At 46.4% G+C, this 22,275-nt stretch overlaps 1 protein-coding gene across 5 annotated transcripts in view; it reads left to right on the plus strand.

Moving 5' to 3' along the window:
- The window catches only part of ZDHHC14 (zinc finger DHHC-type palmitoyltransferase 14), a 296,986-nt gene that overhangs the window by 154,277 nt on the left and 120,434 nt on the right, over window positions 1-22,275 (plus strand). For all 5 annotated transcript variants that reach the window (XM_008975146.4, XM_034963136.3, XM_008975166.4 and 2 more), the window contains exon 2: window positions 11,128-11,288. In XM_008975146.4, coding sequence (XP_008973394.2) covers window positions 11,128-11,288 — 161 coding nt within the window. The remainder of the gene's footprint in view (window positions 1-11,127; window positions 11,289-22,275) is intronic.

Here is a 22,275-nt window from a genome sequence, read left to right on the forward strand (position 1 = left end):
GACAACCTTTGCACCCATCGCTTTGCAGTTCGCCACCAAACGTGGACCCAGATGTCCCAGGTCTGCTCTGATGATTCCACAACATTCAATTCAGCAAATATTTGTCGAGTGCCTATCATGTAGCAGTGTGTGAGGCACTGGGGATGCCACAGTGACTAAACAGCCTACAACGCCCCTGCCCCCCCGGACATGCCGTTCCAGAGTCCAGTCCAGGGAGGATGACACTGTGCTTCCGCCAGTCACTCAGTGCACCGTCCGAAGGAGGCCTGGAAACATTAGGGTCAGGGAGGGTCTGGGGCTCCCTGTCCTTGCCAACACCCTTCCTCTCTGCAGGTCTCACTCCTGCCTCTGACACCCCCTCCAGAAAGGCTTCACCAATACCCCCCGCTCCGGCCCACTGAGTTGGTTCCCTTCATCGTTCCTCAACACCTATGTCTCCACACTTGCTCTTTTGTTTGTAGTGTGCTAATTTGCCCCACCCCCCACCCCCCGCACTGGAATGTGAGCTGCCAGGAAGCGAGGGTCTTGTCTTGATCTTCCTGCTTTCCTAGCACATGGTGCAGCTTGCTGGCAGGTAGTGTGTATTCAGTGGCTGTGTGCCGAGTGCCTGAATGAAGGCGTGAAGGAGACTCAGTCATCTCCTGCATCCACGGTACTCGTAGACTTGTTCTCCAGCTCTGGAAAAACTTTCCAAGACTCAAATGTGCCTTTTCTCCAAAGGCCTTGAGTTACTGCATCTTCGTAACGCCGAAGACACTTTTCCGTAGCGGTAACATCTGGACTTTGTGCAGTGTGACTGTCCCAGAGGGCCTGGCCTCGTTCTGCGGGATGGGCGTGGGGGTGCCAGCTCCCTGGCAGAGGCCCCGGTCCTGGGTAAAGCTGTGCTCACTGCCTGCCCACCCTGGGTGAGCAATTGAAGCCCTAGTGTGGGGCCCCTGGCCATGGAAGCACTGGGGAAGGGGCCGCTGGGGGAGGAGGAGCAGGCACAGCAGGTGTCTCCTGGTGGCACCAGCAGCCACACCCCTGGGCCACCTCCCAGCAGGCAGCCTGATGGCCCCAGGGCCTTGGGATGGGAGGAGAGGCTCACTGGTGTTCAGTGTGCAATCTGAAACAAGGCAGGGCATTTTCCTTCCAACAAGGTTTTCTTGAACATGTAATGATTAAACTAATTCATATTTTGTTGAAAATGTCTCTGTTGAGCAATTCATTGCCAAACAGTGCTCACTGATGAGCTATCCAGCGTTTGGGTTCAATTCCATGAACATTGCCGGCGTTGAGGAGATTTAATTTGTATAGCATTTGATTCTTTCTCATTCCTGAACGCCTCCTTTCCCATCTTGCCATCCCTAGACCACCTGCAACCCAAGGAAAGAAAAAGGGAATCTAGCAGGCCTCTGAGATTCCGGATCTCCAGGGGGCTTGCTGGAACTGAGGGGAGTTGGGCCCTATATGTGTGGCCTTGTCCTGTACTTTAAATACCCAGTTTAAGACAGAAATCTGCAAGGATGACAGAAGAACTTTCTCTAGTCACATTCCTCCTAGAAGTTGGGTACAGACCAGAGCTGAGATAGGAGATAACCTGGGTTTTGCATTCTCAAATGTATGATCCTCCCTACCCCAAAACAATTAGACTAATTAAGGTACTGTAAGGCAACTTGCAAAAATCAAGAGCTTCAGCCCGCTGAGGTTTCAATCCAACAGAGAATATACATTATCGTCAAGCATCTTCTTTATGGATAGTTGAGTTTTTAAAAGCACAGGCAGATTTTAATATTTCGGCAATTATCTTCTTTTTTAGTTCAACAAGTACTTATGCATTTATTTTTAATAACATATTTTTCTACTACAAAAATAAGCCATGCTTTAATTAAGAAAATTTGGAAACCACCAAAAAGCACATATGCAGAAAATCACCCAGGGATAATGAGATAATGGGGCACATTCTTCTAGTTACAAATATAGATGTGTTTGAAACACAAATAGGATTGTCTCCACTGTACTTTGTATCCTGTGTTTTTTTAGATGTCTCTTCATTTCATCTAACAAATAGTTATTGTAAGGTCAACTATGTGCTAGACTGAATTCTAGGCACTGGAGGTTACATCTGTGAACCAAGCAGATACACGTCCTCATTGCATTGAGCTTTTTTCTAGTGGGGTCAGACAGTAAGCAAGGAAGTACATATATTAACAGTGTGCCAAGTGGGGATAAGTGCTATGGGAAGAGTAAAAGCTGGAAGGAGTTGGGGTTGGTGGAGAGGGGATGGCTGGTCATAGGAGGGCTGCAGTTTGGAGATTGTGTGCAGCACAGTCAGGGAAGGCTCTACAGAGATGGTGATATTTGAGCAAAGGCTGGGAGGAGCTCTGTGGCTCCCTGTAGGGAGGGAGTTCCAGGCAGGGGGAAGGCACAGGCAAAAGCCCAGAGGAGAGGCAGGCCTGGCTTGTTCCAGAGCTGCAGGGGTCGGCAGGAGGGAGGAAGATGAGGTCAAAGAGGTCACAGGAGCCAGATGGCTTTGTAGCCTCGGCAAGTACCTGGCTTTAGTTCTGAGCAGAGGAGGGACGTGCTCTGGCTTGAGCTGGTGCATTGGGCACGGAGTGCAGCCTAGGGGGAAGCAGAAGAGCCGGGCCATGCTTTGACAGGCTCAGGAGGCTGCAACATGGAAAGCCCTCAAGCAGACACCTCTGCCTCAGGCTCTAAATGTGGAGATGTTTTAGGAATACTGTGGCCAATTTAGTTCACTCACATTTTTTAAAATGTATGCACAATAATGATACATGATTTTTAAATTGGTGTCTGATTAAGTCTATAATAGCTCTTTCAATAAGTATGAAATAAAGATCCCTTGTGGTTAGAGAATATTATCTGATTTGGCACATTTCCCCTTAATGATACATCTTAAAATGTGGGGTACCTTAGATTGGATGAAACAAGAATTATGAATAGAGCTATAGTCCTGCTATGATTTTCCCATACAGAGTTTCCAGAACGGAGGCAGAATGGACACCCTTCAAATATAAGCCAGGGTCAGAGGCAGCTAAACCTTAGAATGCTGTTTAGTGCCAGGACAAATCCCAAATCACTACCCTGGACGCTTGGTATGGGCAGGTCTTCCCAGCACACACACCAGCAGCTCTAGGAAGAGCTTTCTCGGAAGGGCCCTGGCTTGCCCTGACGATGCCTTACAGTTCCAGGATGCACAGAAAGCAAAATGGAGTTACTTTGGCCAATTAGCTCAGCGGCCACACATGGTCTGAAAATGACAAAACATTCACCTGAGCCAGGACTCGGATGGGAAATCTGGGGCATGTGGTTGCCATGCCTAAGTAATGTCAGGACATTAAAGAGCAACTTTTGGGACAAAACAGTGTTGGCTTTCCCTCCCATGATTCACACGCTACCCAGAAGCCTCTGGCTTCCTGGAATTCTATTTCATTTCATTTCATTTCATGTTTTTGAGACAGGGTCTGGCCCAGGCTGGAGTGCGGTGGCATGATCTTGGCTCGCTGCAGCCTCAGCCTCCCAGGGTCAAGCCAGCCTCCCACCTCAGCCTCCCAAGTGGTTGGGACTACAGTCACACACTACCACAGCCAGCTGGGTTTTGTATTTTTTCTGTAGAGATGGGGTTTCGCCATGTTGCCCAGGCTGGTCTCAAACTCCTGAGCTCAAGCAATCTGCCCACCTCAGCCTCCCAAAGTGCTGGGATTATAGGCACTCCCGGCCTCTTCCTGGGATTTGAAATGCAACTCAGAATCACTTGGCAAAAATGTTGATGCACCGCAATCTTCACTAGTAAGCTCTTGTACATTCTCAATAGTAGATGAGTAAATTGAGCTGTTTACACGCTATGATTTGAAGCCTGTATTTTAAAGCTACAGATTCCCAGGTCCTGTATCTTAAATAGATCTCTCTGGGTGGTCTGGGAGGACCTGAGTTAAGAATAAGGACACTAACTCTGTCTTGCATGCTTGGAGGGTGTTTGGGCCACACGGGCGGAAGAGAGCACTCTCCTCATCTCCCCTCTTCCGCTCTCTGTTCACGCAAGTGCTTGAAGCCTGGAGCCCCTCTCCTCACTCATGAACTCTGCAGGTTCAGGGCAAGACTGTACTGTGTTTGGAGACGTCCCTTTTTAACTCTGCATCTAGCCAGAAGGCCTGCAGGGAAAAACCAGATTTCCTAAGTGACATTCCTCGACTTGGTAGGGTGACCTTCACCTTCCTCCTCCCTTAGCAAGCCCGAAAGCTACAGTTCTCACCGACAAAGGTAGACAGAGAGACGCGTGTAAAAAAGAGCTGTTGAGCTTTGATGAAACTGAACGTCATGTTTGTAGTCTACAAATGGGTATGTGGAGGTCTACTGTCACCTCCATGCTCTCTGGGTTTGAGCTTTTCCTTCCAGCTTGCTTTGCTCATATTTTCCACGTTAGTCCCTGGGCTCATTGATTTAAATTCCCTCCCTTCGTACAGGCATGCATAGACTCCTGGCTCTGTGCGTCTGGGGTAATTAACACGATTAGTCACTAATCGTGCTTTCCAGGCACGGGGTCCTGCCATTGTGATCTTGTAGGGGAATGTCACTCTTGGGAGTTTTATGAAATCATCTATTTGGTTTTTCCTATTCTGGAGTTGTGAGTGGATATGATTTCTGAATCTACTTTTTCCTCTATTTGTCTCCAAGTAATGCGCTCATCTTTGCCTTGTGGTGGTAGATTTATTTCTAAGTATGTGATTAAGGAACAAATCACAAAATGAATGGTGCTTATGTTCCTGCCTATAAGTGAAAAGTACCTTTGTTTTGCAGTGATTCATATGAAAAGGAAAAGGGGTCATTTCTATTGCAACCCTTAAAACCTCCATTTCTCACAATGCTACTCTGATTATTTCAGATGTGTGAGTCATTGGCTCAGGTTATTTCATTTATGATTGTTTGCCCTAGCTACTTATTATTGAAATGCTTTGCAATCGAGAATCTGAAACTTAAAATGCTAGGTTACTTTGTGATTTCTGCAAAGTAGAAACTCCCTGAATTGGAGTGTGGCAATAATGCAGTGAGGCCACTTCCTCTTCCTGTGTAATAATAAATGTATGCCTCGTGGTTATGTCTAAAAAACAGTTATTCTCATGTTTATGCTTTCATACGTACAGCACAGACCAAAAATATCAAATGTAGGCCATTTGCTGCAGTCAGGAGTCATGAACTACAATTAACAAACTCTTTTTATGTGTATCCATTTATAGACAAAACATTAAAAGAGGACTCAAATTGTTTTGATACAGGAAAAGATTCTCTACTTCTTGTTCCAAAGGGCACTTGGTTTTAATGTCTCTGCTATATCTTGTTAATATTGTTCTTTTGTTTTGTTTAGTTTTTAAGTTAATCTTCTCCCAAAGAATGTTCTCTGGAAAACAGAGAGACCTAATTACCCAATAATGAAATCCATGTTTCTTAGCCAAATGTTTAAGAAATTAATTTAGTCTTAGGGGTTTTGTTCAAGGAATCAGCTTTATGTCAAATTCTAACCTGTAAGCCAGTCTCTAAACATGAATATAGAATTAATGACAGTATTGATTCTGGGATGTCAGTGTCTGTTTGATGCTAAAATGATTTTATATCTATCTATCTGTCTGTCTGTCTGATCTATCTATCCCTCCATCTATCTTTTTAATGACCAATATCAAATATTTAGTTCTGAGCAGAGGAGGGACGCACTCTGATTGTGTGGTCTCAGATAATATAGCGCCCAGAAAACAGTTCCACTTTTCATGTATAAACATCAATGCACAAAAACAATTTTTACTACAGATTCAAAGAGATTGCTATTTGAACTGAAAAAATTCCATATAATCTTTTGGCAGTGCTACATTTCTAATTATTACCTGGAATGAATTTCTGTACCTCAAATGTACAATGCTTTGGCAGTTTGTGCATAGGTATTTATCATCATATCCAAAATCAAACAGCTCTTGCTGATACATATGATTGGAGGGAGAGCTCTGTAAAGGCTTCTCATCATTTTAGTATCTGGTGCTAAATTAGCTAATTTCTTTTATGTTATGAAGATGTATTCTTATTTTTCCCCCTGTCACTTTCCAGTTAATCTTTATGAAGACTAAGATGCCTGTAGCCTGTTTGCTACACTGCCCTGAGTTGTATGTAGGTCACAATTCTTGAGACAGAAATAGGATTCCATTTGGTGTTTATATCTTTGGCAGCTGCCTCATCATCTTGTATCAAATCCAAGCCCTTGGGGATGGAGTCTTCCTCAACACAGATGGCACTCAGCATTGGAGTTCCCATCCACAGTTGCTCAGAAATATGAAGGAGCCATTTTCAAGTCATCTGAGCTCGGACTAAGAATTTGCCATACTGTGCACAGTGCTTCCTTCAGCTGTGAAGCCGTGCCAGTCTGTGGGTCGACTGAGATGTCCCATTAGTCTCACCTCCTTCAGGAGGTCAACATTCACAGTCATGGGCAGGGTCTGCTTATTGCCTTGTCTTTACTACAAGGACTACAGATGCTCTATGCTTTTTCTAAGCAGCATTTTGAAGGTGTCTCAGTAGCCCTGACCTCATTGTTTAGGGTTGGGAATTCTGCCACTTTTATAAAAAGTGAGTTGTTGAGGATTTCTAGGACAAACTCAGCACTGTCCTCTGTCACACACAGAGGCTGGTAGAACGGGACTGTCACAGAGCACCTAGCATTATACAGAGTTGTACCAACATATGGTGCTTCATCTACTAGAACTTTAGCACATGGAGGGTCTTAGAGGTTCCAGCAAATGCCCACAGAAGGTGAACGTGAGGCACACTCGGCTCAGCGAGCTGAGGAATATCCTCTCCTCTCAGCTGAGGGAGCCTCACAGAAAGAACTGGGCCTTAGCATCTGTTTGAAGGAAGTTACAGGACCTAGCAAGCTGACAAGAGTAGAGAAGTTCTAGACCAGGTCTGTGGTTGCTGAGGGTATGGGTGACTTGACTCTCCTCCTCTTTCAGGTGTTACAGTAAAATTCACTAAATGGATTCTATTCATTCAGCTACTCAACAAATATTTATCAAACTTAGTTGCATTTTATATCATGTGAGGCATCCTGCTAGGTGCTGCAAAGGACACAAAGAGGAACAGGAGCCAGTCTCACCCTCCAGGACTTTTAATCTAGTGAGGTGCGTGGAGCATGTCCACAAATAGCCACATGTCCAAGGAGAGGAGCAAAGAAAAACACGGTGGGGGTTCAGAGAAAGAAGCGATCCCTTCTGCTTAGGGGGTGAGCCCAGAAACTCTACCAGGGCTTTTCAGGAAGCGGTATTGAGCTGGAACTGGAAAGTTGGGGGCATCAACATGCTGAATGGGAGGTGCGGGTGTTCCAGACACGTGGGCTGGACAGGGAGCGCTGGCGGTGAGTGAAAGCCGGTGCCTGCCTGAGACGCCCAAATGTTAGGTGTGGCCATTGCTGGGATTCAGGAGGGGGCAGTGAGAGAGAGGGAGAGAAGGTGACTGTGGGGGACTTGGACACCAGATAAGGAGCTCGAGCTTCATTTGGTAGGAACGGCAGAAGCATGGAGGGCTTTTGAGCAGAGACATGTGTGATTGGAGCTGGTGGTGGTGGTTGGGACAGATTGAAGGAGGGGATCATGGTAGGCAGGTATGAGGTCACTGTTCTAGGCTGGGCGTGGTGGCTCATTCCTGTAATCCCAGCACTTTGGGAGGCTGAGGCAGGAGGATTACTCGAGCCCAGGAGTTTGAGACCAGCCTGGGCAACAAAGTGTTTCTACAAAACACACAAAAAATTAGCCGGGTGTGGTGGTGAGGACCTGTAGTTCCAGCCACTCAGGAGGCTAAGCTGGGAGAATCTCTTGAGCCCCAGGAGTTCAAAGCTGCAGTGAGCCATGATCATACCACTGCACTCCAGCCTGGGCAGCAGAGTGAGACCCTGTCTCAAGAAAGATAATAAATAAATAAATAAATAAATAAATAAATAAATAAATAACAAACAGAGATCACTGTTCCAGCTGTCCCCTGGAGAGAAGACAAAGAGGGCTTCTGAGAGGAGGGACTGGAAGGCAAAACAGCGTGGAAGGAAGGCCCTGAGTGGGAGGAAGCTGGCCGTTTCTATTTAAGAAGAGGGAAGGAGGAAGACATTGCAAGTGGGCCATGCACCTAGGTTCCCCCGGGGCGTCCAGAGCACTCACCAATGCGAGTCTAGGTAGAGCCGGTTTAACCATCTCATAGACCCAGAGCACGTAGTCGCCTTGTAACAGAACTCTTCCTGTAGGCTCTTTCCTGCCTCCCTCTCTACTCCACCTGCTTTATTCTCCACCATAGAGGGGCCAGAAACTGCAGCTGGCGAGCTGGGGTAGTGGAGGGGGCTTAACTTCACATCAAGGTAGAAGTTACCATTATTCACTGGGATTATTATTCTTTCATTTGCTTAAATGGCACTGTTTGCTACTTAAAGTGACAAGGACTTCCTATTACCTTCATATTATCATCAGAGAAGTCACTAGACCTGCCTGAGATTTCCTGCGGGGACAGGAGCAGGAGCAGGTTCCCAGGGAAACACAGACAGATGCATTTCGGATCCATACCCTGATTTGTCCAAGTGCAACAGCCTGCTACTCAGTTAGAGAACCCGGCAGGCAGTAGGCCTCCCCGCGTCAACTGGACTTTGCCTTTTCCTCCTTCCTGGGATGGCTCTGAATAAATCAGTGTGTGCTCAAGTGCAAATACCAATCTACAGTGTATTATCCCTGCAGTGAGAGTGTGGCAGGGGACATCCTGGTTAGGGGGTGGAGGTGATGAGAGGCCGCAGAGGCATCAGCCTGGGGAAGTGGGGTGGCTGTGGAAGATCCCAACCCTGCAGAGAGTGCACTTGGGACAGGGAACGGTGGAGGGCAAGGCATGCTAGAACTTGCTGTAAGAGCAAGAGGCAGCCTTTGCAACTTTGAGCAGGTGGACTTTGCGGTCCACCAAGCTGCCTCTCAGACCCAAAAAGGAAAAAATAAGCACACCAAAGCCTAAGATCTACTAAGTCACCCTCACAGGAGGGTTCTGGCCATTCACAAGTAGCCATCCTTGGAGAAGCTCCATAGAGTTAAATCACAGCTGTCAACACCTGAGGTGGAACACTCTCTCCTAACCGGGTCTGTCTGGTTCATGTTGTCCAGCTGTGCCCTCGCTGAAACTGGCTTTGCTGTGCCAACATCATCTTCAAATTCATTAATCTTGAGAAGGGGGAAAAACGTGGGCTTGTTTTACTCACTGCCGTTGTTCAAACTATGTCGAATTGTGAATTTAAGTTTTTTTGGAAAATTCTTTTCTACACAGTTGCTCTTTTCCCTAACCATTTTGTAACAAAAAATTCCCCCTAAAGTAGATTATTTTAGACTAAAATTATATGTATTCAGGGTTTATATATATAGCATATATATATGTATGTATGTATGTGTGTGTGTGTGTGTGTATATATATATATATATATATAATTTCATACCAGGGTAATTTCATGCCTTCAATGTAGACTGTGTTTCTTTTTTTAACATTTTATTTGGAAATAATTTCAAACTTACAGAGAAGTAACAAGAATAAGAGTATTACAAAGAACATCCATTCACCCTTTACCCAGATTAACCTCTTGCTAATACTTGATCCCATTTGCTCTGTTTAGACAATATTTTTTTGAGCTATTTGGGAGTAAGCTGCATTCATCATGGCACTTTATTCCTAAATACTTCGCTGTACATCTCCTCATGCTAGGAAACTTGCACAGCCACGGTCCACATTGTCAACATCAGCGATTGCTCCAGGAAGCTGTGTCTAGGTCTGCAGGCCTCTTGAAGGCTGGTGCACTAATGTTCTATCACTTGTCTCAGCAAAGGGGATCACGGCTTGTGGCTCTCAAGTCCCAGACTCGTGCCAGCATCTGTTTGCCATCCATCAGAGACCTGAACAGCAGTGGGGTGCTGGTTCCCAGGGCTTCCAAGACCAAGAGCCCTGTCTGCTTCCTAGTCTTGAGCAGAGCTGAGCTTCCCAATCCTTTCTTCTCCAGCTCCCCATCTCTGTTTTGTCTTGAGAACATGGAAGAGAATCTTCTGATGAGGTGGGCAATCTAGCATTGTTTTCCACGCCAGATGTCCTAATTCCATGATTCTGCATCATGTTCCCCAATACCCATGATGTTATTTAATGTGGCGACAATGGACTGACTGTGGTCACTGCAGATCCCATCCTTCACTTAGGTCCAGGCATCTGACTGCATCAAGGGGCCACGGTAAGAACTGCTCCGGCTCTAGAATACCTGGATCTGAGACCAAATGTCAGACACTGGTTCCCAGGCTGGTCTCTTGTAGAGTTTAGTCTGTCCCAGTGGCACTTCTCCCTGACTCATAACAATCCCTGCTTCATGTCAGCATGTCAGACTGACAGCAGTGAAAAGGTCGAGTTAAGAGTTGGGCCATGTTCGTCTGTTGATAGCTGAGATGCCCTCTGGAAAAGCACGAGATGATTCTATTCCAGCTGCTGAAATCCCTTAAATCATCTTCAGAAACCTGCCTGCAAGTCCATTTCCATAGCTCATTCACTTTGGAATAGATTACCTCCAGAACATGGAAAATTGGTTTCTTGCCCTTTGAAAGTGTGTGTACAGTCCTCAGCGTTTGGTGCTGGCTGAAAGTTCCCGAGTCATTTGACCCAAGTGGGAAAGGCTGGCTCTCATGAAGATCATTCTAAATTGGTGTCTTCTTCTATTATGTAATCCCAGGGGAGGGCGGGGGGGATCTCATACACTCCTAAACCGTGTTTACAGCACAGAGGACACGTGTCTATTTATACAAGCTCTGTGCGTCTTAGACTGATTATACAAGCAGGACTATTTTCATTCTTCTGCCAGCATCTTCCTGTAAGAGCAGAGGGCTTGGGCGTCGTGCTGGGGAGTGGGGGTTCAATTGTCTGTAAGACAGAACTGCAGACCTCCCCAAACGTAAATCTTTCACATAGATGAATTTTTAATGGAAATCAATTTCTCTCCTCCAAATAAGCTTTCGATTTCTTAGAAGATAAAGACTGCTTACTGTTGATTCCTAACATTGTATTTCCTTTCTTTTCCCCTTCTCTCCGGTCTGTCCAACCTGTCGGCAGCTGTCCGTACCTGGCGGTGAAAATCACCCCTGCCATCCCTGCAGTCGCTGGCATCCTGTTCTTCTTTGTGATGGGGACCCTGCTCCGCACCAGCTTTAGCGACCCCGGAGTCCTCCCACGAGCCACGCCTGATGAAGCTGCCGATCTGGAAAGGCAAATAGGTAACACTGAAAGTCTGCCCATGGCCTCTGGTCACTTCCTGCCTGGGCCCAGCTATAGTGGGGAAGGCAGGCTGAGGGCTGTGCAGGAGGGGCTGAGCGCTGGGAAGGAAGGAGGCCAGAAGTCAGCGTTCCTTAGCTCGCTGGGTGGGCAGGATGAGCTGAAGAAGAGGTGGGATATAAGGCTGGAGGGACAGGTATCCTGGAGGCAGGACTGCAGGCCCACTCGAGCAAAGCATCAGTGTGAGCTGTGCTTCTGATGTTTCTTTGAAACCCAAGTGTTTGATTCCACTCTACTAAGCAGTCTCCACCCCAAGAGATTACAGTTGTAGGTTGCTGCCCTTACTCCCTTTTGCAATCCTTGGAGCATGACCAGTTTCCATGATATAAATCTAGGAAAGTTACATCTTAGGCAGCTTTCTTGTTTATCCAGGCCAGGATTGAGAATTTCCTTTATTTAGGTATAATAAACATGTATCTGTGATATGTATTGAGATGAATAGCTTTATTTTTCCTTAGATATTAAAACCTATACTAAAGTTTATTACAACCCATTTTGAAGATATTAAAACAGATCCTAATCCCTTACACAACAAACTTTTACAGTTTTTTTTTTTATTAAAAGGAGTGCTTTTTCTTGCTCTTAAAAGTTTGTGATTGTGAATGTATAGCTTTGCTGTGGTGCTTTGGTAAATTTCACAAGCATGGCAGAGGAGCTGTGATGACTTGGTGTGAACATAATGTTTAGGCCTGAAAAATCACTTGGCAGAGATAATTCTCTTCCAGGATTCCTCCTATTCTATGGACTTTCCTTTGCAGCCTTCACTAAAGCTGGAGGGACCTCCCTGTCTACAGTGTAAGAAGATAGAACTGTGGATCTTGCTGAAAAGTGCCTATTCTGGTCCTACCATTCCCCAAGTACTAAAGCACAGCTTTGTCCTTCTCTCGACATCTGCCTTCATCCTTCATCCCTGCTGCCTGGAAAGGGAGCAGTAAAATGGGAGTGTGTGGAGTGTGTGGTGTCATCTGCTAGACTGCAGCTGTCTTGTGTCCTGAGGTAGGAAGGAGGGGGAGGGAGAAGCAGCAGTGGGCAGACAATCTCTTTCTTAGCCCCTGCATCATGGGATTCCAAGACAGGGCATGCTAGTGCATAATTTTAAGGCTCACATTTTGTAGCACTTTAATCATTTGTCAGGCCCATCCATGGCTATCACTGCATTTTTTTCCACATCTAAGCCACCTTGTAAGGAAAACTTTATTATTACACCCATTTTACAGATAAGGAAACAAAGCCCCCAAGAGGGGCTTAAATGGGTGAAAGTGGCAGAACTGGAGCCTAGAACCCAGGTTTCCAGATTTCAGACCTTGTTCTTTCCAGCTCCTTATATCATTGAGGAGAGAGAGGGAAGTCAAACCTAGTTTCCTTCAAAACTGTGTGGTTTATGCCTACAATATATGAGCAGGTAACTTGAAAATCCTCTTCTCAGTGCAAGGGCCCAGCTCCCATACTGGGGGTGATGCAGTTTCCTGCAGTGATCCCCATCTCCAGGTTAGTGCAGGTGCATCTGCAAAATCAGCACGATTAGGAACAGGCTTTCTGCCTTTCTTACAAAGTGGATGAGGCAGGGCATGGTGGCTCATGCCTGTAATCCCAGCACTTTGGGAGGTCAAGGTGGGAGGATCACTTGAGGTCAGGAGTTTGAGACCAGCCTGGCCAACCTGGTGAAACCCCATCTCTACTAAAAATAAAAAAAATTGGCAGGGTGTGGTGGTGCGAGCCTGTAGTCCCAGCTACTGGGGAGGCTGACGCAGGAGAATTGCTTGAACCCAGGAGGCGGAGGGTTGCAGTGAGCCAAGATGGTGCCACTGCACTCCAGCCTGGGCAACAGAGCAAAACTCTGTGTCAAAAAACAACAACAACAACAACAACCAAAAAAATAAAATAGTGAGATGCCACTTCACACCCTCTAGGATGGCACTAACCAAAAAGACTGACAATGACAAATGCTGGTGATGATTTGGAGAAACTGGAACCCTTGTACATTACTGGTGGGAATGTAAAATGGTATATCCACTTTGGAAAGCAGTTTCTCAGAATTCTCCAAAAGCTAAACACCATTACTATATGACCCAGCAACTCCACTCCTAGATATGTCCACACAAGGACTTGTATATGAATATTCATAGCTGCGTGAAACCTAACAACCCAGATGTCCATCAGAGGATGAACTGATGATCCATATGTGGTATATCCATACAATTGGATTCCATGAAGCAATAAAAGGGAAGAAAAGTATTGATACAGGCTACAACATGGACATTAAAGACATTTGCTAAGGGAAAGAAGCCAGATACAAAAGACTATGTACTGTGTGATTCCATTTGTATAAAATGTCCAAGAAAGCACAAATCTTTACAGACAGAAAGGAGATTAGTGATTTCCTGGGGCTGGGAGGGTAGGAGTGCAGGTTAACTGCACGTGACATGAGGGAGCTTGTTGGGATTATGAACATGGTCTAAAATTAGGTCGTGGTGATGGTTGCACAATGCAATAAATTCACTACAAGTCACTGAATTGCACACTTTCTATGGTGACTGCTGTGGTACATAAATTATACCTCTATGAAGATGTAAAAAAAAAAAGGAGGAGGAGGCCGGGCGCAGTGGCTCACGCCTGTAATCCCAGCACTTTGGGAGGCCGAGGCAGGCGGATCACGAGGTCAGGAGATCGAGACCATCCTGGCTAACACAGTGAAACCCCGTCTCTACTAAAAATACAAAAAAAATTAGCCGGGTGTGGTGGCACATGCTTGTAGTCCCAGCTACTCGGGAGGCTGAGGCAGGAGAATGGCATGAACCCGGGAGGCAGAGCTTGCAGCCGAGATCACGCCACTGCACACCAGCCTGGGCGATAGGGGAGACTCCCCCTAAAAAAAGAAAGAAAAAAGTAGAAGGAGGGTGGGATGGGAGAGAGGAAAAAGATGGGGTGGAAGAAGCAGAAGGAAAAGAGGAAGGAGAGGGCTTTGGAGGGCCTCAGACATGGGTTTGAATCCTGGCTCACCCTTTCTCTAGTTGCGTGACTTAGGTGAGCGGTGCAGTTTTCTAAACTCTATCCCTCTGTGTTCTTATCTGTGAAATAGGAGTAATGGCATGGATCTTTTGAGGTTCTTTTCAGGATTAGCAATTATAGGAAAAGTGCCTGGCACATTGTAGATGTGTAGTAAATGATCGTTTTTTGTTTTGTCTAATTCTTCTCTTTTCCCACTCAGTTTTCTCTCCACCTTCTACAAACGTACGTTCTCATAAAAAGCTACCTAAGCGTGACAGGAATAAATGGCAGAGCTGGTACAATGTCTTTGGGACCGCTGCCTGCCAGCTTAGCTGTACCTCCTCCAGGCTGAGGAAGGGGTGCAGGCACCTGCAAGCTGGGCTCGTTTCCATCACTGATCTAACCCTTCATAAGGAGTCCTCCCGTATACTACTTAGCTTTGGAAGATAAGGTTGTTTCAATGAAATCTTAACACATTTATGTTGTGCTATCTGGCTAAAGAAAGAAAAATGAACAATTAGATTTGGAAACTTTTTATGGTTAGGGTTATTCATTCTAATTATCCGTTGTAGATCTCTTCCTTATAGAAGCCCATAATGGCCCCTTGGAATCAGCCATCTGAGTAATTTATTGAAGATTTGCCAAGGATTTAAACAGCTTTCCCCTGTCTTCAAACTTCTGAGAGGAGTAGGTGGGGAGGAGGAGGGCTCTGGGCTTCAGAGTCTGTTTCAAGGCTCTTGAAATGCCTTACACTTCTCTCTTCTGAAAGAATGTTCCCGATGACTTAGGGTGCAGCTAAAAAGACATCAAAGAATAGCAGCAGGGGGCCAGGGAAGCTGGGGTCACTGGAGGCTTGCTTGGAAACTTCAGTTTCAGAAACTCAGTTTTTACAGTTCACCCAAGGATGATCTGATCATAAGCAACTGATTTGGGGTTAGAAAAAAATGACAAAAACTGTACTAGAAATCACAGGATCAAAGTGTTGAATTTCTATTAGGGATAGACCTTTCCAGGGATCAAAATAGGGGAAAGTATTTCACATTCCACAGGTTTCGTCTCTTCCCACCCGTTCCACCGTCCTGACCCGATGCTGAGACTAAGAAGTCAATGCGGAGAGTGAGTGAGGAGCTGAAATGTGAGCTTTGGCTCCCAAAGCAAGGCTAGTGATTTAGGAAGCGCCTCTTCCAAGGCACAGTAACCCAGATACCATATACATGATGGACTTTGCTTGGTAAGGGTGGAACCAGATCAAAGGAAGCTGGTGGGCTTTTAAAAATTCACTTGCGTTGTGGCAGAATCTGAAGACCGATTACCTCCACTCTGCACATGTTGCTGACGAGGTAGAATGCCACTTCCCCAGGCAGAGTAGATGCACCCGTGTGTGCACGCGCGTGCACGTGTGTGTGTGTTCCTTCTCTCCTTCCTCCTCTACTCCCTCTCCCTCCTTCTCCCCTATCTTCGGTCATCATCCAATAAACTTTCTTGTAGTACGCAGAACCAGTCACTTTACTAAGAGTAAAGCTTATCTTTTGTTATTTCCTAAATTAATCCTTGAAAGAGTCTCTCGAGGAAATTTCTAGAAAGCACAGCACAGCAACTTCCTGACCCTAGGAAAGCCTGGATTTGTCAGGGACACAGTTCCACCCCATCCTAGACAGAGCATCCCCTGGGAAGACTTCCACAACCACAGGAAGTTTTGACCCACTGATTTGACTTGCTGGGCTTTTCCCGCATCAAAGATATCTTAATTCTGTATTTAAGAGTAGAAACATTTTAATTGGAATTTTAACAACACTAATGGATTTTTGTTGGAGAAGATGCTTTCTGAGGAAAAGACTAAGTCAATTTAAGACCATAATTTTCTCTATCGCACAAATTATTTCCAATTGTTTTCATTTACATTGTTATTTCACTAAAATTCTTTTTATTGGAGTCATTTCTTCTCTGCATAAAATTTATAACTAAGATTTTTCACCAATCAGTATTATGAAAGCTGCCATTATGAATTTTTTATAGAACTATTATTTCTACTAAGAAAAATTTTTTTTGTGATTTGATTTTTTACCATATGCAATTTTGGGGGTCTTTTTGTTGGGTTTTTTTTAAGGCAGTATTAATTTCATTTTCTGTTGTCAATATTCACCATAAAATGGCTTTAAAATTTGATGGTTTCATTGATTTGGTTTCATTGATTTTTGCCTAATGAGTAGTCTACTGGCTGTGATTGATCTGTGATTAAATCTTCATACACTGCACAGTCGCTTTGTGTACTGTATACTAGTTGTCCATACTGTTGAATAGACACCCCTCCCCCCAAAAAAAAAAACTGGCAGGGTCAACATAGCAGGCATTAAAGGTGGCTAATTTGATTGCTTTTTGCCAGTTTTCTTTTCAGAAGGTGAGATTTTCTGAACATTTCCCCCAATTCATATTTGCATCTTTTTACTCACCTCCAATATCACCACAATTCATGCTTTGTGTAGTTTTTATTTGCAGTGGCCCTTTCAGCCTCTCACGCACTCTGACTAGGCCATGGAGGTCCATGCAGAATGGATTGCACCTGCCAGTGTGGGGGTCCTTGCTGCCTCTCCCATCCTCCCTCCGTGCTGCTTTCCGCCCTGTTCTTGTTTTTGTTGTTGTTGTTGTTGTTGTTGTTTGTTTGTTTGTTTTGAGACTGAGTTTTGCTCCTGTTGCCCAGGCTGGAGTGCAATGGCATGATCTCAGCTCACCGCAACCTCTGCCTCCCGGGTTCAAGCAATTCTCCTGCCTCAGCCTCCCGAGTAGCTGGGATTACAGGCATGCGCCACCATTCCCGGCTAATTTTGTATTTTTAGTAAAGACGGGGTTTCTCTGTGTTGGTCAGGCTGGTCTCGAACTCCCAACCTCAGATGATCTGCCCGCCTGGGCCTCCCAAAGTGCTGGGATTACAGGCTTGAGCCACTGCAGCCAGCCTCTGGCCTGTTCTTGACCGTCACTGTGATGCCGCCTCAGTAGCCTTTGGGCTTCCTCCTTCACTACCAGCTTAAGCACTTACCTGTGACCATGAAATGAAATATTCCTCGTGCTTTTACCATGTGTCTGTGTGATGGGTCTGCTGGGCCCTGATGAACAGGCCAGACAGTGTTCATGGCTGTTGTTGATGAAGCGTCTCTCCCCGTGTAGGATGTGGCCGCGGCATTTGCCCACCATCTGTATCCTGTTATACCTGTGAGGATGCCAGTGCTTGGGAGGAAAGGGGTTTGCCAGAGGTCACTTGGCCAGAGCTGGGAGTCCAACACCCGCCTATCTGATATCACAGCCTGTGCTCTTACCCGCTGCACAGTCCTGCCCACCTCCTGCTGCCTGAGGAGCCAGGCCCTGAGGAAGCCATGCTTGGCTCCCTGGAGCAGTGGCACTTCCCCTTCCCATGGACCACATCCTCTCTCCCCGGTGCAGCCTCGAGCTTCGAAACAGAAAGCCGAGCCTAGTATGCCGCGGCCGGCGGGCTTGGTTCTCAAATCCTGGGCTCCAGTGGGTGTAGCAGGAAGAACTTCGGGGAATTTCCAGACAATCTAACTCCCCTCTTGGAGCTTCTTGAAGATTCAGGGGCCTTTTTCTAGTGGGACGCTCACTGATGTCTAGATGTTCCGTGATGTTTGAGGCAAGGGAGAGTGGGGGAGTCCCATCGTGCTGGACATACCTTCTGGAAGAGACAAAGGCTTCTAAAAAGGTACATCCTAGAAAAAAGTGTAGCTTCCTTGTCTGGGGGAAGTGCTAGAACCATCTAGAGTGCATGGATGCCAGGAAGTGGGGCAGTGAGACTCCTGCACAAGGTCAGGGTGGCAGCTCGGGATGTCGAGATTCCGATGTCCCTTTAACAAGAAACCCCAGCCTGGGAGAACTGGAAACCAGATGTCACAACTCAAAATTATGGTATTTGGGGAAATACCACAAGATTTTGAAGGGTCTGATTCTAAGGGAAGGAGGGAGCCAGAGATGTTTTTCCACAGGATTTGGAAGGATGTGTGGTTTTCATCCAGGACATTCAAGGAAGCCAGTGTTATTTATTCTTCCTATGGAAATCCAAACTTGTGGGAATGTACCATGTGTTGGAATTGAAGCCATTGTCTGATGCAAACATATTTCCGTGATTTTGAAGTTGGCGACATTACTATACACTGATTGGCGTGGGGACTTAGGAGGACAGCTCCAGAAAGCTGTCTTGTAGCTCCTCTCTCCTGGTGGATGTCCTTCACAGAATTGTCTTCTTGGTCCTCTAGAGAGCTTTGTGGGTGGAAAGTGGCATTTTCCTCCTTACAGGAAGAGAAATTGAGAGAAGGGGGTTATTTCACTTGATGAGATCACACTTTGGTGCTCAGCCTGCACTGAGCCTAGGAGTGTGAATTCCTAAGTTCACATAGGCATTCTAGAGAGACCACAGCATCACATAGTCATTCTAGCTAGCGACCGCAGCATCACACAGACACTCTAGAGAGACCACAGCATCACAAGACACGCTAGAGAGACCACAGTGTCACACAGGCATTCTAGAGAGACCACAGCGTCACACAGGCATTCTAGAGAGACCACAGTGTCACACAGACATTCTAGAGAGACTGCAGCATCACACAGGCATTCTAGAGAGACCACAGTGTCACACACACACTCTAGAGAGACCACGGCGTCACACAGGCACTCTAGAGAGACCACAGTGTCACACAGGCACTCTAGAGAGACCACAGTGTCACACAGACATTCTAGAGAGACTGCAGCGTCACACAGGCATTCTAGAGAGACCACAGTGTCACACAGACATTCTAGAGAGACTGCAGCGTCACACAGGCACTCTAGAGAGACCACAGTGTCACACACACACTCTAGAGAGACCACGGCATCACACAGGCACTCTAGAGAGACCACAGTGTCACACAGACACTCTAGAGAGAACACGGTGTCACACAGACACTCTAGAGAGAACACGGTGTCACACAGACACTCTAGAGAGACCATGGTGTCACATAGGGATTCTAGCGACCACAGTGTTTCCCCTCCTGAATGTCCCTCTTTGTGTAGTTTGTGTACCTGTGTAAAGATGTGAAATCTCCTCTGTAGAATTGATGAACTCCTCCCTAAAGCCAGGATACCACTTCCTTTCAGGTAAGGGGAAGTCTATCTTTCTCTTACTGCACCAATGTCACTTTCTTTAGAGTTTGTGTTAAGCTGGTGCGATGATGGCGTACAGCAATGTTGACATGCTCTGCTAAAACACAGAATATACTATGATTATAATCAGTTCTTATGTACAGGGCCATGGAAGGGGAAGGATGATGGCATAACCAGGGCGAGGAGAAGGTCATCCTGAGGGCAAGGAACACAGAGGTTGTGGTGTAGTGGGGAGTAAAGGACCAAGTGGCATGAAGAGGATGGAAAACTTGGGACCACATGCATGGTTCAAGAATACAGTCAAAGCATGGAGAGAGTGGTCTGGAGCATGTTAGTGAAAATTCCAGGCCCACCCCTACCCAGCCAAGGGCATCAAGAGAGGTGATGACTTGTGGGTCTGTCCATCTCTCACAACAGCTTTCCGTGTCCCCTCCCTTCCTCCTGGGGTGCTGGCCACTGCAGGGCTCTGAGTCATGGGACATTCCAGCTTAAAGGGACCTCAGCAGTCATGGAGGTCATCCTGGACAACTCCTTTGGTTTACAGATGAGTAAACTGAGGCTCAGAGACAAGTGCAACTCCACCCACTGACAACAGAGCCAATCAGTGACAGGCCTGGGACCCTGGCATGGGGTCTGGTTCCAAGTCCAGGTACTATATAGCCCTCCTTTTAACTTCCTGGCTCCTGAAACAGAATATCTAAATCTTTGCTACTCAAACTGAGGCCCACGGAAGAGCAATGTCAGCATCGCCTGGGAGTTATTAGAAATGCAGACTCTTGGGCCCTGACTCACCTGGTAAATCAGAATCTGCATTGCAACAAGACCACAGGTGAGTCACCTGAATGTGAGAAGCACAGCCCTGGGGCCTTTCCACGTCCCTCCTGTGACCTTCCTCTACAGCATAGCCTCTGCTTCCTCTCCACTGCAACTCCCAGGACTGTCGTATTTTCAGGAGTTTTGCTAGCTACAAGTTCCTCTACTTTGAGCGTTCTGTTTAATCACCTCCCTCCCTGCAGTGCCTGTGAGATAAATAGCATCTTATTCCTTATTATTACATATTTAAAATAGCCATATGAACTTAGTCTATGACTTTGAGAAGTGTGTTGACTTCTTGGGGCCTTAGTTTCAGTGTCTGTAAAATAGACCCACTGAGTGCAAAGAGCCATTCCAGCGTTATCATTCCATGATTCTAGAAATAAATCCCTCTTTCTCCTTTGCTTGGTTGTGAAAATCTGGGAACCTAAATACTTTAGAGGATTATTTCGACGGTTCCACTGCTTAAACAGAAGAAATGACGTCTTCTGTTAATTTTAAAATGCAAAGCTCCGTGCACACCCATGTAAATTCAACAAGCAAACTGTAGGTACTGCAAAATAAGATATTTCAATGACTCACTGGAATATTACTATCATTAGTACTGTAACTGGTGTATTTGGGAGGATAAAGCAAGATGATGGAACGGTAGCTCTTTTGAGTGAGTGAGGGAGTGAGTCAGTCAGTTGGGTTTTAGAAGGAAGCCAGAGATGAAACCCTTCATGCAGAGTCGGCAGGGCAGGGCAGGCGGCACATTGGGCACAATAATCTCTGGAACAGCCCTCTGCAGTGGATGTGCTGGGCGTGAGGAGGAGGGGAGGCCAGATGGGCTTTTCAGGAGAAAAACCCCCCTGGAGGATGTTAATCAGGGGAGTGGGCAGCTCTTTGTGCTTGGGAAGTGGGAGGCATTTTTATTCCAAGTGTGGAGGTAACATGAAAGGCAGCTCAGGAACAAAAGGAAGCAAAGTACTCAATGAGGACAGAGGAAATGGACCAAGGCAAGGAGGTGTGGCGGGACCTGGTTGGGAGGAGACTGACCTGGGAAGGCTGAGCAGGTGCAACGGCATGGAAAAGAGTCCCAGCCATGCTGAGCCCAGGAGGGGACTTAGAGAGCAGAGGCTGCGGCCTCAGAAGCCAGGCCTTCCCTGCAGAGCCTCTCAGGGACAGCTTGTTTCCTAGTGGCCCCAGGAGCCTTCCACACCCTGCCTTATAATACACATCTGCAAGTTTTTGGTGGCTGGAGTTGTGACTGGGAATCTGATCTAACCTAGAGTCATCTGCCAAACTACACACTCAGAGTGTCCCTGATTACCTCTCACACCTCATTGTTAAAATTATTCAGGACATTTGTTAAAACATGAAGGCAGACTGTATTCAGGGAGACCATGCAGGGTCATAGGGACCAGTGCAGTGGGGTTTGCAGTAGGGAAGAGGCATTGGGCTCCGCTCCAAATACAGCAAGGAACAGTGGGAATTTACAGCCAAGGAGCAGAGTTGGGAGCAGTGGATGGAAGACTACTAAAAGGAAGCCTCAGGGCTGAGGGGGCTTCTGGCTAAACCAACCTAACCGGATTCCAGGCGAAGGCAGGCCAGGGTGGTCAGAGATTCCCTGGGGGATGGTGGGGGATGAGGAGCCCCATTGTGTAGCAAAGGGGATCAGATATTGAGGGTGAGGGTTCTGGCTAACTCGACTCAGCAGGACTTTTGCTAAAATTGAGCATTGCAGAAACAGACATAGAAGCCCCCAAATCAGGGCCTCGCTGGGAAGAGCACTCAGAGATGCCTGACTAGAGTTTGGCAAGGATGGGATCTTCCTTATCACGGATGCCTTCATGTCATCCACGTGTTCGCACACTCTGTGAACATAGGACTTTGCTGAGGTGTCCTCTTTGGGGTCCACATGCACGTCTGTGATATTACTGAGACTCTGCCATAATAATCACCCTCCGAACCCTTGTCATGATCAAACCAACTCACCCTTTGCCT

Source organism: Pan paniscus, chromosome 5, assembly GCF_029289425.2.
Source record: "Pan paniscus chromosome 5, NHGRI_mPanPan1-v2.0_pri, whole genome shotgun sequence".
Lineage (NCBI taxonomy): Eukaryota > Metazoa > Chordata > Mammalia > Primates > Hominidae > Pan > Pan paniscus.